Source organism: Blennius ocellaris (genome assembly GCF_963422515.1).
Source record: "Blennius ocellaris genome assembly, chromosome: 8".
Classification (NCBI taxonomy): Eukaryota; Metazoa; Chordata; class Actinopteri; order Blenniiformes; family Blenniidae; genus Blennius; species Blennius ocellaris.
Window position 1 is genome coordinate 4,843,693 of NC_137657.1, and position 12,290 is coordinate 4,855,982.

The following is a 12,290-nucleotide window of genomic DNA, read 5'->3' on the forward strand; positions in this document are numbered from 1 at the left end:
TGGAATCGGCACGTGTTTTTTTGTCTCCTTGTTTGATTTTCCATTAGACGTTGTGATGCGCAGGCGGGCTAAACGGTTTAATGCACTCGCACTGTGACCACGTTGACATGTGCAGAGCAAACCACACACATCTAATCTCATTACGACTCCGCGAGATGCTCGACTGGAACCATCGAGAAGAAGAAGGAGAAAGAGAACCTCCCACACGAACTTCCAGGGAACATTAGAATAACCCCCCCCCCCCCCCTGTATTTCATTATGTATGAATTAGTGGCCGCTAATGACAGAATCCTCTGTTTGTGTGAATGTTGTCAGCATTAATAATATCGCAGGCGGCAGGAGCAGAATGCGCCATTCAGGAGGCTGTTGGAGGCGATGTGTGACGAGCGACGTGTTCCTGGCAGTGGCCGCCGGCGAAGGTGGAGAAAATTTCCCCCTTGAAAATGAGCGACTCCCGTCTGCAGCAACGCATACAGAAATATTAGTTTACCGGTGTTGGTCTAGTTCTGGGGCGACGTTCAGTCCCGTTTCATCTGGAGCGGGCCGGGACTGGGACAACCGTGGAATAGTAACCTTTGAAATCCAACTTTAAAGTGACGACAATCTCAATAGAGTCAATTTTCGTCAAACCCTCCGGTGCAAAATACAGTGAAATGTTCTGTTGGAGGAAAAAACTAGACGGAAATGAGTGGATCAAGTTGATGATAGTGCAAATATGTACTTAAAAAAAAAAGTAAAAATGATCGTGAACATTCAAGAAAACCAATCTTGTACTAAATAGAATTCAAATTAAAATGAGACGTGACACCAAACATTTAGAGGATGGATCTTAAGACTTTCCGTTCAAAGTCAAAGCATGAAGTCCTCCAGAGGACGGACGCATGACGACCACCTCTGAAGGCTGTTGCACACCTTCTGAATAAACACACCTTCCAGCAGCGTTCCATTAAATAATCCACCAAACAGAAATCCCCTCTTTATGTACCCGTGTCCCTGAACAGTCGACTATAAAGCGAGATCGTAGCCCTTCATGTCCTGCGTTGTTCAAAGGAGCAGCTTCAGTTAAAGCACCAAATTAGTCGTGTTCATTATGTATTTGAAATTGATCAGTAGAGAGAAAACCTTATTAATTGTAAAAACTACAGGAGGCACTTCTCCAGTTTAGCACTGCAGTTGTCCAACACGGATTAAAAAAAAGAACATGAAATCTTTCTTCTCTCTTGTTAAAACGCCTGATACGTGATAATGAAAGCGACTGGTTTGCAATCAGAGCGACGAGACCGAGTAAAAATAACTAGAAAAGCATTTAGGTCTTGGTTTTTTAACTGGCAAAAGTCCGCCAAAGTAAGACTGAAGTTTTAGCTGATATAATCCATATGAACCTGAAAGTAAAGGCGCTGGCCTCAATCAACCCAGTGTGACATCATTTACCCAGAGACGCTGGAATCCCGCCTGGCCTGACACGGTGAGGCCCGAGGCTACGACTTGGTGATACCAGGAAGCAATTTATTGATACGCGTTATTGATTGGACAAACTGAGAAGACACTGAGCGTCATTCTTGACCTTTATAATACAGTGACATGACAAGAAAAAGACATCTATTAACGATCTTATTTTGATCTCGGGAGCGACAAAATATTAAAATTGTACCGGTAAATGGAAAAATAAAAAGGATGCAGCTGAAAGTTCCAGAAGACTCGTACAAAGATCAAGAGCGTTTTAGCGCCACACTTAACGGAGAATGTCTTTCTCCAGTGACTTTACACTTCATATAAAAAAAAAAACCAGTGCTAATAATTGTGCCCGTCTCTTTAAGAGGCAAGAACAATTACTATCCTTGGCGGCAGTTTATTTTTATAATTATTTTTCTGTGAGTAACTAGTTCCACGCCATTGGGAACACATCAAATCAAAATGTGCAGAACTTTGGGCGATATGTTGCCAATACTTGTTGACAAAGTGGATGAGAGAGGCACCGCAGGCACACAACATTTCTTCTGGAATTTTCTAGTTAATGCATATATCATGCATGTTGATGCAGAGAAGAGACTCGAGAATCTCCTAATAGATTCACACTGGAGACAGAATTATGATACGCCTTCAATTCCAGCATGGGCTGCCACATATTTGAGTTTTACAGAAAAACGCCCATTTTTTTTGGAGCACTTGCTGATCAAACATGGAGGAGTGAACGAACCCTTTCAGAACTCTTTCAAACTGCTTGAATGCAAAGTCACTGGAGGAGAACGTTAAAAGCGTTGCGCGGCACAGGAAGTCAACTTATTTACAGGCTGTCAACGCTCTGAGGTCTTCGGTTGGTCGGTGCAAAAGGGTCCCGCTTCGCGTTCTTCTGCCTGCTCACATGATAATTCCTCCACGGGAGAGTCAACGCAGCAGGGACGCGTCGTCAAGGTTCCCCTGACTCGGAGTCCACGAGCGTCCAGTTGTAGTGCCAGACCGTGGTGACCGTCCAGTCGTCGGACGCCCCCCTCGTCAGTGCTCGGTGGAACCTGTGAGGGAAACGGGCAGATATGTTGAAAAGTCACGTTAAATAATAACCAGAAACAAAAATATGAATATAAACAGTAATTAGAGACTAATATACGTACAGGAGCTGAATAAGATAGTGGATAACAGTGCAGTGGGTAAGTAGTGCACATAATGAAGAGTGGCATGAGGTCGTGAGTCTTTACAATAAAATGGAGTAGATGGTCGTTAAAAAATGAATAATATGCATGTAGGGTCCAGCCGCAGTGACGGTGGTTCCCAGGTTACTCCAGGACATTCCCAGACCGTCTCTAAAAAAAGGCTACGTACACCACACCGAAGCCAAACAGTGCTCAAAATGCCCAAACTACTCCACTTACAAAAGCAAAACCTTCAAAATAAAAGCAACGGGCTGTTTCCCAAAGCTTTAGACCTCCTGTGTTACAGACTGGGGCTGCATGGTATCAGCTAAACGTGCAATAATAATAATAAATGGTAGGAATGGCAAAAAAAATACAAACATTTAGGCGCAAACAACAATGTTGTTCAGTGAAGATGGAAAACTTTCATTGTTTGTTTACACAACAACGGTGACCGCAGCCAGTGAAAAAACAACAACTCTTTGAAAACACGACAAGTCCATGGAAATAGTTCTGCACGTGTGATCGATGGACAGTAAGATTTTCCTCCAGTGTCATGACTTCCCGTCTTGTTACTTTTATTTTGACAGTCACTGTAATAACAATCCAGCCTCGTCGTCTGTCCGTACAAACATCGGTATAGTCCCATTGTCAATGTTTCGATTATTTTGTTCCACGTGAGCATGTGTGTGGTTTTAATTACAAAAACAATCAACAGTGCCACCTTGTGGCCTGGCATATTAACTACATCATTTTCCATGTAAAACGGACACCGTTTTCAAAATGTTGCCATGGAGACGCGCCACTTTACTGAAACGGAAACACAAAAACGCTGCGTTTTTTTCACTCCAGATGCGTCGTAAACCGAGCGTTTGTGTAAATGACCTCAAACGTGTCTCTTCAGACAACGGCGTTTTCTCTCTTGGCCCTGAATTCACCACAGCTGGGACTGTTTTGTGTTTTGTGGTCAACCCCCCCCCCCCCCCCCCCCCCCCCCTTATTTGTCCACATGGAGCAGCCCAGCTGGGATCCGCCATCCTAGAACCTCCTGGATCCTCAGTGTCAACCTGGTTTGTTTTTTTTTGCTTCAGGGCTTCAAACTAAGTTTCCTCTCCTGTTTAACCTTGAACAAACACAAAGAGGGGAGGATTGTGAAAAACGGCTCCCTGCTCCTGCCAAACTCTCTGCTGGCTACCGTTTAGGATAACATTTGCAGTGTGACAGTCTTTCTCTGGGGGGGGGGGGGGGGGGGGTTCAGGAACCTGGAACAATGGGGAGTGAGAATGTGTGTAGCTAGATAGGTGGGTGTTAGGTAGGGTAGCCATACAGTGTGGTCCAAACCCCTAACTGGATTACCCACTGGGAACTGAAAGAGGCTTTGAGTGTGAACAGAGTGACATGATCTTCACTGGTTGTTGAAGCAGCAGAGTTTCCTGAAGAATTTCACACAACCAAAGCTGGATTCTTAACTTTCAGTTTAGTTTAACAAGTGGTGGCCTCTTTCAGGAGAAGACAACACTTCTGGCTTTCTGCTCCAGTGGAAGGGCTTTTCCTCACATGGACGCCCTGTTGTGCAAATATTCTTCATGACTTTACCGAGACGGGGGGGGGGGGGAGGTATGAAGTATAAAAAGAATAATTGTTTTAGACAATACGCAGCTCAAAAAACTTAGTGACTCTATATTTACCCTCAAAAAGGACACAACAGGGTTATTGTATGAGTTCCTGATCACTTTTACTGGGAACAATCATTTTTTTTCAGTTTCTTAAAAACTTAAAAACGGAGATTCAAGAGAACATGCAGGTTCAACAAGCTCTATTAATAAGTCATACACACGGTATTCAATTCACACTTGAACCACAAGATGTGCTTCCAAGTGGCTCCGACCAAACACGCGGCGCCGGGTGTGAATCAATCACGTGCACACTCTTTCTGCTAGGAACCTTTTTCTTTCTCGAATTGAAATTCCAAGTAGGAAACTACCACTTCCAGGAAACCTGTTCTGTTACTATCGCTCTCTAAGCACAAGTGAAAACATTAGTTTCACACCATTCGTGATGACATTGACTGAGAACTATAGGTGTTGAAATGGTTGCATATATATATATATATATATATCTATCTCAGAATTCTGACATCAAGCTTTAACAACTAAAAACCTCCAGGGATTTCTAAGTTTGGAGGATATTTGACTGATGCGCTTGCTAATGCGTCGACGTTGCCAAGTACGAATACGTTTATGAAAACTGCATCTCTCTTGGCTTGGTACTGCGTTATTTTGGCCGGTACTTGTCCAGACAATGAATAAGTAAATAAATAAAATCACCTTTAAATGGTAAAGCACACTTGTGAAGAGACTCCAGTGGGAAAAAAAAAACAAAACAAAACTTCCTAAAATGACACGAACTCTTTGTCCAGCGACGTTCCTGGAAAGCGTAGCTGGGAGCGCGGCGGCTCTGTTCGCCGCCCAGCGAAGACGCACACACACCATGAAAGGCCTGCAGGAAGCTTTGAGCCGCTGCCAACATAGAAGTATCCTGCTTTAAGTCAATTATTCCTACCTTTTAATTGTAATTATGTGGGAAATAAAGCAAACTTTTTGGCAGCTTCGCATTTTTTTTTTGGGGGGGGGGGGCAAATTACCGATGAAAAAAGCATCTCAAAGCTCAGGGAGACGGGACGTATGGAGGCGCGAGGCTCTTACTCGTACACAGCCGTGGCGATTCTCTTGCGGGGGCGGCCGTCCTGGGCGGAGGACACTCTGAAGATCTTGATCCCCTCGGGGTCGTCGGGACCTTGGTGCTCCGAGAGCAGCCAGAACCTCATGACCACGGAGCAGAACTTCCTCCCTGGAAGACGGGAGGGGGAAAAAAAAGCCGGCAGCGGAACATAAATCTCAAGATTTAAAATTTGGAAGCACGAACATTTCTTTTTTTTTCCTTTAACGACCCTCGACTGATGAGATCTCGCCGGAGAAGTGCTATAATTTGCTGGTAGCGCCGGCCGAGTGCCTCGCTTGACGGCGTGGATGACCTGGTCTGACCAGGGTCAGCCTCTGGTCAGACCAGGTGGGGGGGGGCGGAGGGGGGGGTCCATTCCCCCGTCCGGTGTTGTGACTTACCGAACTTGTCGAAGGTGACCGAGACCTCGTCGGGGAGAACAAATATGATGTCGTCCATCTTGACGGCGAGCTGCTGCCTGTGAGCGGCGCTGAGCCGCCTGCACCTGTCCTCCACGTAGTCCCTGGTCTGGAAGACCAGCAGTGACGAGACGTCATTGGAACCAAGTACATGGTATATATTTATGGGGATAGTTTTTTGATATATGTGTATATATATATGTATGTGTAAGTATGTATGTGCTGTATATATATATATGTGTGTGTATGTAGTATATTGTTCTAATTATAAACTTGTACAGATATGTATGAAGTGTATATATGGCCTATATTTATATAGCGGTATTATGTAATTAGAAGGACATCTGTGTACAAACTAAAGAATAGGAAATAAAGGGTGGGAAATTAAAAGTTTGGTACTTCTTCCTACTCCTTTTTCAAACAATGTGTGGTGTTTTGTTATGTATTGGCTCTATGTTTATATTGTTTTTATTTTATTTTCTATGTACGAATAGTTACATATTATTTTATACATGATTGAAATAAAACCTGCATTCATTCATTCCTTCATTAAGTAAATCACCAGGACTTTTTTTTTTTTTTTTAATACTTCCACAGTGATGGATCACTCTAAATGACAGGCGGATGTTTACTTCGTCCGTCACGATGAGAAAAGTGAAGTTTTCTCTGACATCCGTGGGTCATGAGGATTTACCTCCGGGGCCACCAGGCCGTGCAGCTCGTGGAATCTTCCCCGGGACATCTTGTCCGAGACGTGGACCAGAGCCTGAGACGGACGGGAAAGAAGACAAAATGGTGAACAAGTGCATCGTGTGACTTCCTGCAGCAGCGCCGCTGAAGTTCTGCACTGAAGTCACGTGTCTAGAGCGCAGAAGGAATTGAATGAGGTGGGGAAACACTTCAGTTTGGTTCCCGCCTGGAGTTTCACATGGCTACTGCAAACGCAACTTTTTGCAAACGCAACTTTTTGCAAACGCGGTAAATAGTTCTTCTGCAAACGTGAGACCGCCATAATTTCCACACCTGAACATAAGCCGGTAAATTTAAAAAGAAGAAAAAGAAAAGTCGGAGTTCCGCGATGGTAGTTTTATTTTGACAGTCACTGTAATAACAATCTTAACTCTGTCCACACAAATGTCCCTGTTCTCCCATTGTTGACGTTTACAGCGTATTGTTCTCCGTCTGTCTGGTTTCGTTGCTAAATACGAGCCACAGTGCCAACTAGTGGCCTGGCATGCCAACTACACTGACCACAAACCTCAAGGTCCTCCAATCACGTTCTGAAACATGGCGTCCAATGCAGATAAATCTCAAATTGGATGAGTCAGCTTCCACTCCAGAGGTCGCAAATGCCATATGTGCAAGAAGATCACTGTGAAGCAAATAACGAGATTCATCGTTTATCTTTTTTAACTTTGTATTTGGATCAAAAGTGCACCTTTAATGTGTATTTTGAAGATTAACGGGAGAACCTCCAGGCTCCATCTCCATCATCTGACCTCTGTGAATCACCTCATGACCTCATCATGGCACAAGTCCTACTTTCTTATATATATTTCATGTTGAAATTGAGATGAAGTGACGAATAAACGAGTTTATTAAAAAGGAGCGACTGTGCCTCAGGGTGTTATTGTGGAGGGTCCAGGGCCAGGTGATGAAGCGCTACCTGCTTGGCCCCCCGGTGGAACTCCTCACAGTCCATGTCCAGGCCGAAGTACAGCTCGATCAGACTCATCTGGACTTTGCAGCGGATCCAGGTGAGCGGGTCCGGGATGCCCACCACGGAGACGGCGGGCCGGGGCTCGGGGCCCCCCGGCGGGCTCTCGGATCCACTCTGCGTGCACAACAGCCTGCGCGTGTCCTCCCCGGCGAACGCGACGACCGTCCGGCGCGCTCTCTGCCTGCGTCCGGGCTGCGTGCAGAGAAGACGCGCGGCACGCGCAGCGCGGTGGTGCGTCGTCGCCGCCGCCGCCGCTGCCGCCGCCGGGCCGCGGCCGCCGCTCCGGAAGTGCAGCCCGCCGGCGGCCGCGCACGCCGCCAGGCCGCCGAGCTGCCGGCGGGCGGCCAGGCTGGTGAGCCGCTGCATCAGGGGGGAGAGGTCGCGGAGGAAACAGGCTCCATTGACACGGGCGTCCCTTTACGCAACTCACCCCATGTTTGTACCCACAATGCTCCAGGAGCCGGCTGCTGCCTTCACGTACCGTGGGAAAACTGAGCACTGCGTCTGTCTGCTCCTCAAACTCTATTTAATAACGTTTTCATCACGATCAGATGGAATAAGAAGTTGATTTCACTTACAATTTGCGTGAATATTTGAAATGTGTAAAGTATTGTGAGAAGAATTTAGCACAAGAGTTTTTAATGAGGGTTTTCCCCCCCAAAAAACGGTATGATTAACCAAGTGTCCCACTTGTTTCCCAATTAGTCATTCAATACATTTCCATAAATACACAGTTGTTTACACATTTTTGCAGCTCAATTTGCATTTTAACAAGTTAACAAGTCTTTCATAATAACCTCATGTCAAAATAAATGTATTCTCACTCTTAAGCCATTAATGTTATAGCTGACTCTAACCCCGTTGACCTATTTATACAAGCTCCAACCCTAACTACATACATATGAGGGATACAGGAATGTTTAAACTAATCATGCTTTTTTATTACCAGAGTTACAATTATCTACATGCAAACAATATAATCATCAAAACATAAAAAAAACCTTTGTAATATCTAAATAATTTAAATGGAATAGTTGTAGCTTTTAATTCATTTTGGATTTTAGCTCATCAGACATTAATGAAATACAGCATCTAAGACTTCTTTATTTAAAATGTTCTATTCATCACAATAAAAAGTTTAAAAATGCTTCAAAGTTTTAGGTGTATATGTTTAGTTTGTAGAAATAACAGACACAACACGAACCTTTTTCACAATATTTTTGGATGCAGTTGTAATTTACACGTTTTTAAACGCAGATTTGGTGAAACATTCTTCCACTCAGCTGATCAAATCAGAACATTTGTAACATTTTGTCCCTTGGAGCACATATATGCAGCAAAAGTGGCATTTCTTATTGGATCCAGTAGAGGGCGCTAAATACTAACTTATCCGACTCGAGGCCTCTTCTTGAGGTGAGGTGCAAAACTTTTCATGCGTCTGTGTGCATAAATGATTGTTAAAATTGCATGAAAATAGTGTAAAAAAAACCGTCAAACAAAACAAAAAATGTCAGCATTTCTGTTCGTAATTGCGCGCTCACGTTGACGCGTCCCCGTGTTGCGTTCACGGGCCAGCGCTTTGAGCTCAGCCTTTGTTTTTTTGTGGGGTTTTTTTGTATTGTTTTTCTGCGCAGGTGCCCAAAAATGATTGTGCGTAAATGTGAAATTTGATCAGCAGACCAAAACATCATTAAGTCCCCGCTGTTCTCGGTGATTGCGGGTCAGCGCAGTTTCCCTGCGCACGCGCCCCCGCACGCGGCAGACACCTGCGCGCGGCCCCGCCCACCTGAAGTTTCTCCCCTCAACTAATTTTATTTATCAATAATTAGCCGCGCGCCGCCGCTCGGTTATTTGGAATTGCGCTCAGACACGGAAACCTTTCCGGGATGTATCACAGTAATTACATGTGTCAGTTGAGAATGCTTTTTACATCTGCGAGTCGAATGGAGCAGAATATTAACGAGTCGCGCGCTGGATGGGATTAATTGTTGGAGGAGCTGCAGACAAACGGGAGCAGAGGAGGAGAGGAGCTGCAGTCCTGAACACGTTCATGAAAAAACACACTGAAACATGATGATGAAATGAGGTAAACAAACAACAAAATCACAGGATTCACACTCGACATGCTTCTTCTTTTTTTTTTTTTTTTTTTTAACTAACTTCATGCACTCTTTAGATATGTGAAACCAAATGGAAGATAAGAATCCAGATTTACAAAACATTAGAAAAATCGACAATTTTCCCCATTAAAGAATAAAATATCAACAAGCTTTATATATATGTATATGTATATGTGTGTGTGTTCAAACTGACTGCACTAGTGTCAATAATAAAGACACATTAATGCATTTACAAAGATTTAAAATGTGTAAATCTTTCTCTTTCCCCTAAGATAATTTCTCTGGAGAGACCCCCCCCCATCAGGTAAGTGGCCATATTTGCTCATTTATTTTTCATTTTGCCCTTCTGTCTTAGAAAAGCATCTCTTACTCCCAATAACTGTTTAAAATGATCATCAACAGACAAAATATGGATGATTGAATATCAAGAAACCTTGTGTTTGCAGTTTTACTGATACTCGTACTCGTGTACGTTACATATAAACTACAGTATGAAATATACCAGCTACATAACTTCTTATAGACAACCAATATATATATATATATATATATATGCACAATTTTTGGAAGTTTTACACTTTCCCAACATACTTTATTACAAATATATGAACTGTCATGGGTTGATTTCTTATTTTTTTTATGACTTTAAAACGTCTCAGGGATGTTTGACATTTGAAATGTCCTTTAAAAAAAAGAAAGAAAAAGAAAAGGGTTGACATCTTTCGGGCCTCGACCCGTGTGGCCCAGCAGGGGTCAGCCAGAAACCCTGTAATGGGATTCCTCGGTGCAGAAGTTCACAGCTGTTTGCTGCATTGAAAGACACTTTCAATCAGCTTTATCAGTGAGAAAAATAAGGGCAACGATTGTCTGATGCAGCAGCTTGTTCAATGCATGTGACAATAACAATTGTTACATATTGACGAGGCTGAGAATTAGAACAACACATCAGATAATTCAGTTATCACTTCTGGTTCTACATGGACACTTCCGGGTATTTTAAGGACAGTTTAAAATAAAAAAAATGTATTGACTGAGTGAGGGTAAAGAGTTTTTAAACTGATCAAGTTTAGTGAAGAAGAAAAAATACGGAATATTTGAGATTTGAAATTGACATAATATTGTAATATCTGCTGAATTAAAAAGTTCAAGTTAAAAAAGGACGCTATTTTACCAAAAAAGTGGACAGAAATGGTTCAAAACTATGTGTTAATGACTTATGAAGTGACGCATAAATCCATATAACAGTGATTCAAGAAGTCCATCATAGAAACGTTGGATATTTGAATGTTTATCTCTTTGTTTCTCGGTAAATAAATTAAGCTGAACTGCAGAAAGCACTTTATTTAGACGAGCCCAGTTGAAAGACCACCGACTCTCAGCGTCACTTCTCCACTATGTGGAATCCAGTTTCGATGGTTTCTTCCTGTGGAACCAGTGACTGCAGCGAGTCAAGGCCAGTGAGTTCCCCTCCCTGCTGAGGTGTCTTTTCCTCCGTCGTGCCACTAAAAGGCACTGTTGTCCACGGCCGGCGAGCTCCGGCTGGGATGAAGACGTTCCCGCTGCACAAACCTCCAGAGTGTCGGCGGCCACCGGCGGAGAGAGAGCGCCGCTCTCGGCAGTGATGACACGGCTTCATCACGTTTAATGCTCTCGGCAACATTTTCCCTCCAAAAGAAGAAACTAAACGGCCTCCTGGACATTTTTCTGACGATGCAGGGATTCAAACTTGTTACTTGTCAGCACTCCTCCTTCGCCACCTGGAACGTGGCACCTCCAAATGAGATTCTTTTTTTTTTTTAAACGACAAAAAAAAACAACAACACATATTTTAACTCCAACCCGACACGTTTCATCCCTTTGTGGTAATTTTATCTCACTACAGTCAAGTCAAAGTCGACGTGAGCTTCATTGTCAGTTCTGCTGGACGGACGAGACACACGGTGGAATCCGGGCCGCGTGGCGCCTGCCCTCCTACGGCGAAGACGCACATCAGCCAGAATAGAATGGACAGGAGAAAACAGAGAATATGAGCAGAGTGCAACGACGCTTTAGAGGAGAAGTCAAAAAATTGAAGTACGCAAATACTGTGTACCTCAGAAATTTACAAATGTCATACAAAATACACAATAAATGTGCAAATACAATACAATATACACTTGAAATGTGCAAATATCCACATCCTCCTAAAATGTACAAATAAAATACAATATACACCAGAAATGTGCAAATATCATACAATATACACCCAAAATTTGTAAATGTCATACAATATACCCCTGAAATGTGCAAATAAAATACAATATACACTCTAAATGTGTAAATACAATATAATATACTCCTACAATGTGTAAATAACAATACCGTATCCTCCTGAAATGTACAAATAAAATACAACATACACCCGAAATGTGCAAATATCATACAATATAACCGTAAATGTACCAATACAGTACAGTTTCCCCCTGAAACGTGCGATATACAAGATAATATAGCCTTGACATGAGCAAACACACGACAGTGGAGCTTCAGAGTAGCTGCGATTGTCATTGGGTGAAAAAGGTGCATTAAAACCTCCCAGGTCATGAAGCAGCAGTTCACATTTATAAGCGTCTGAAAATCTCACTTTGTAGCTTTGAAGTGATTAAACTCTCCAGTGTCTGCAAACTTACACTGATGCTCTTTG

At 43.2% G+C, this 12,290-nt stretch overlaps 1 protein-coding gene across 1 annotated transcript; it reads right to left on the reverse strand.

Annotated features, from left to right (window-relative positions):
- Positions 1-1,564: 1,564 nt before the first annotated feature.
- LOC308133657 (m-AAA protease-interacting protein 1, mitochondrial) lies at positions 1,565-7,858 on the reverse strand. Its single transcript, XM_080501122.1, has 5 exons — positions 7,434-7,858; positions 6,462-6,533; positions 5,750-5,876; positions 5,333-5,477; positions 1,565-2,510 (listed from the first exon to the last, which is right to left on the reverse strand). Exons 1-5 carry the CDS (start codon positions 7,851-7,853, stop codon positions 2,408-2,410), a joined length of 867 nt encoding a protein of 288 aa, XP_080357248.1. The 5' UTR covers positions 7,854-7,858; the 3' UTR covers positions 1,565-2,407.
- Positions 7,859-12,290: the final 4,432 nt, after the last annotated feature.

Bases quoted from the DNA above. Each gene is read 5' to 3' on its own strand.
- LOC308133657 (XM_080501122.1), bottom strand. From the start codon at position 7,853: ATGCAGCGGCTCACCAGCCTGGCCGCCCGCCGGCAGCTCGGCGGCCTG. The intron at 6,534-7,433 runs GTAGCGCTTCAT...CGTCCGTCTCAG, and splicing joins TCCACCGGGGGGCCAAGCAG to GCTCTGGTCCACGTCTCGGA. The intron at 2,511-5,332 runs GTAAGAGCCTCG...TTTCCCTCACAG, and splicing joins ATCGCCACGGCTGTGTACGA to GTTCCACCGAGCACTGACGA.